Raw genomic sequence first — 2,319 nt, 5'->3', positions numbered from 1 at the left:
AGACATGCTTGGTAATACTATGAATTGAAATTCTAGTGACTGAAACAAAATGCAAACACTACTCAACAGATTAAAGCTAAACCTTTGAACTTAGGACAGGAAAGAATGTCCACAAGGAGACTAAAGGTATTTGGGAGAAAGATATATATTTATGTCTCTGATCAGTAAACTTTGAAGAGTCCATAATCAGGACTTCTCCACCTGGCCCTTATATGTTGTTACATCCTTCATCTCACTACAGGAGCTGGACTCCAACAAATTGTATTGTTTAATTTCCCAGAGAAAACTCTCAGTAAGAAGAAAATAGAATTTTTAGAGTCTAACCCTAGTATTAGATATTATCTGTGTAAGCCCAGAGCTTGGAATCTTGTGCCATAGGATACATTTTTATATCAAAACATTATATTAATATATATTATAATTATCACTTTTAGAGGTATGACTAAATCAAGCAATTTGATAGCAGAGTATAGAGAACTTTTATTTCTTCTAAAAGCTGTGGGCCCCAGAATGGTTGTCCCATTATGCTAAACCCTTGAAATGGTGCTATACCTTAGTCAGTAAATCAGTGATTTGCCTAAATTTAACCAATATTTAAATGGAATGATGACAGAATTTTCCCCCCAAAAAAATCGAGTACATACTCTTTCAAAAAATGAACTAATGAAGTTATTTCATTCAATCTAATAGCAATAAAACTCCATGCTCTTAAAATAAGGGAGACATTCAGCATAGAATCTCTGTGTTTGTGTGTGTATGTCTGTCTGTCTGATTGTCTCTCTTTCTTTATACATATCAATACCACTAATTGAAAATCTTCTTGTTTTGTCATTCATTTAGGTACTTGGACTATGGTCAAGTGACAGGTTTAATTGATGTCTCTTTTCACCAAATGGGACTGCCTAATAAGAGAGTTGGGCATCTATGTATCTGTGTCCATCTGTGTCCCGAGGCCTTAGGCTTTTAATCTAATCTCCATTCATGTCATAAATCGGGAAACTGAGGACAAGAAATGCAAAATGCCATGCCTCAGGAGCCATAGTTAATTCATGAAAGAACTGACAATCAAATCCAGACTTCTTGACTTGCAGTACAGTGATACTTGTACTACAGCTTACTTCATGCTATTTGAAAGTCTTATAGAAAAACTCTTGGTCTGTGTTCCTCATTTCCTAAGAGCTGATCTCTGAAGGTCATTGTTTTCACATTTGTTGAAGAGCTATTGTACCTTCTAAAAGACCTGACAATAGCTAAGGATGTTTTCCTATTGAGAAAGAGTTGAGATTCATCAGCATTTATCTCATTGATCTCTTTCCACAAAGTACCAGCTCTATAACCTATTATTTGATTCCTGAGGAAGCAGAAAGCAGGAGATCAATGAAGCAAAACAATTCCCAGGAGGGCTTTGTTCTCTTGGGCTTCTCTGACAAGCCGCAGTTAGAGACTGTGCTCTTTGTGTTTATCTTGGTTTTCTATATCTTAAACCTGGTGGGGAACATGATCATCATATTAGTGTCCTGTCTCGACCCCAAACTGCACACCCCGATGTACTTCTTCCTTTCCAATCTGTCCTTTGTAGACCTCTCCTTGACCACTTGCATTGCCCCACAATTATTGGTCACCATGGGGGAAAAAGATAAGACCATGAGCTACAGTGGTTGTGTGGTCCAACTCTATGTGTCAATGGGTTTGGGGTCCACTGAGTGCATTATTTTAGCTGTCATGGCCTATGACCGCTATGCAGCTGTCTGTCGTCCTCTCCACTATGCAGTCATCATGCATCCTCAACTCTGCCTGTCTCTGGCTGCCGTAGCATGGCTCAGTGGTCTCATTACCTCTCTGATCCAGTGCTCTCTCACTATACAGCTGCCTAGGTGTGGTCATAACCAGCTTGACCACATCTGTTGTGAGGTGCCAGTGCTGATCAGGCTGGCCTGTGTGGATACCACCTTCAATGAGGCTGAGCTTTTTGTAGCCAGTGTGGTCTTCCTTGTGGTACCTGTCTCTCTCATCTTGGTCTCCTATGGTTACATTGTTAGGGCCATATTGAAGATCAAATCTGCAACCGGCCGTCGCAAAGCATTTGGGACTTGTTCTTCTCACTTGGTAGTTGTAATCATCTTCTATGGTACCATCATCTTCATGTATCTACAGCCAGTTAAAAGCAGGTCCAAAGACCAGGGAAAGTTTGTCTCTCTCTTCTACACTGTCGTCACACCTCTCTTGAATCCCCTCATTTATACCCTGAGGAACAAGGATGTAAAGGGGGGACTAAGAAAGTTGGTACTAGGGAAGACTCTTGTGTCAGATAAGTTGTGA

The 2,319-nt window shown here is 40.0% G+C and overlaps 1 protein-coding gene across 1 annotated transcript; it reads left to right on the top strand.

Annotated features, from left to right (window-relative positions):
* Positions 1-1,377: 1,377 nt before the first annotated feature.
* LOC100934250 (olfactory receptor 2G6-like) lies at positions 1,378-2,319 on the top strand. The gene has a single exon (XM_012544628.3). The coding sequence runs from the start codon at positions 1,378-1,380 to the stop codon at positions 2,317-2,319; it is 942 nt and encodes a 313-aa protein (XP_012400082.1).

Source organism: Sarcophilus harrisii, chromosome 3, assembly GCF_902635505.1.
Source record: "Sarcophilus harrisii chromosome 3, mSarHar1.11, whole genome shotgun sequence".
NCBI lineage: Eukaryota > Metazoa > Chordata > Mammalia > Dasyuromorphia > Dasyuridae > Sarcophilus > Sarcophilus harrisii.
Note: the sequence above shows the minus strand (reverse complement) of the source record. Positions and strands in the feature narration are given on the sequence as shown.

What these genes read in the sequence shown, in the direction of transcription:
- LOC100934250 (XM_012544628.3), top strand. Translation starts at nt 1,378, where the DNA reads ATGAAGCAAAACAATTCCCAGGAGGGCTTTGTTCTCTTGGGCTTCTCT.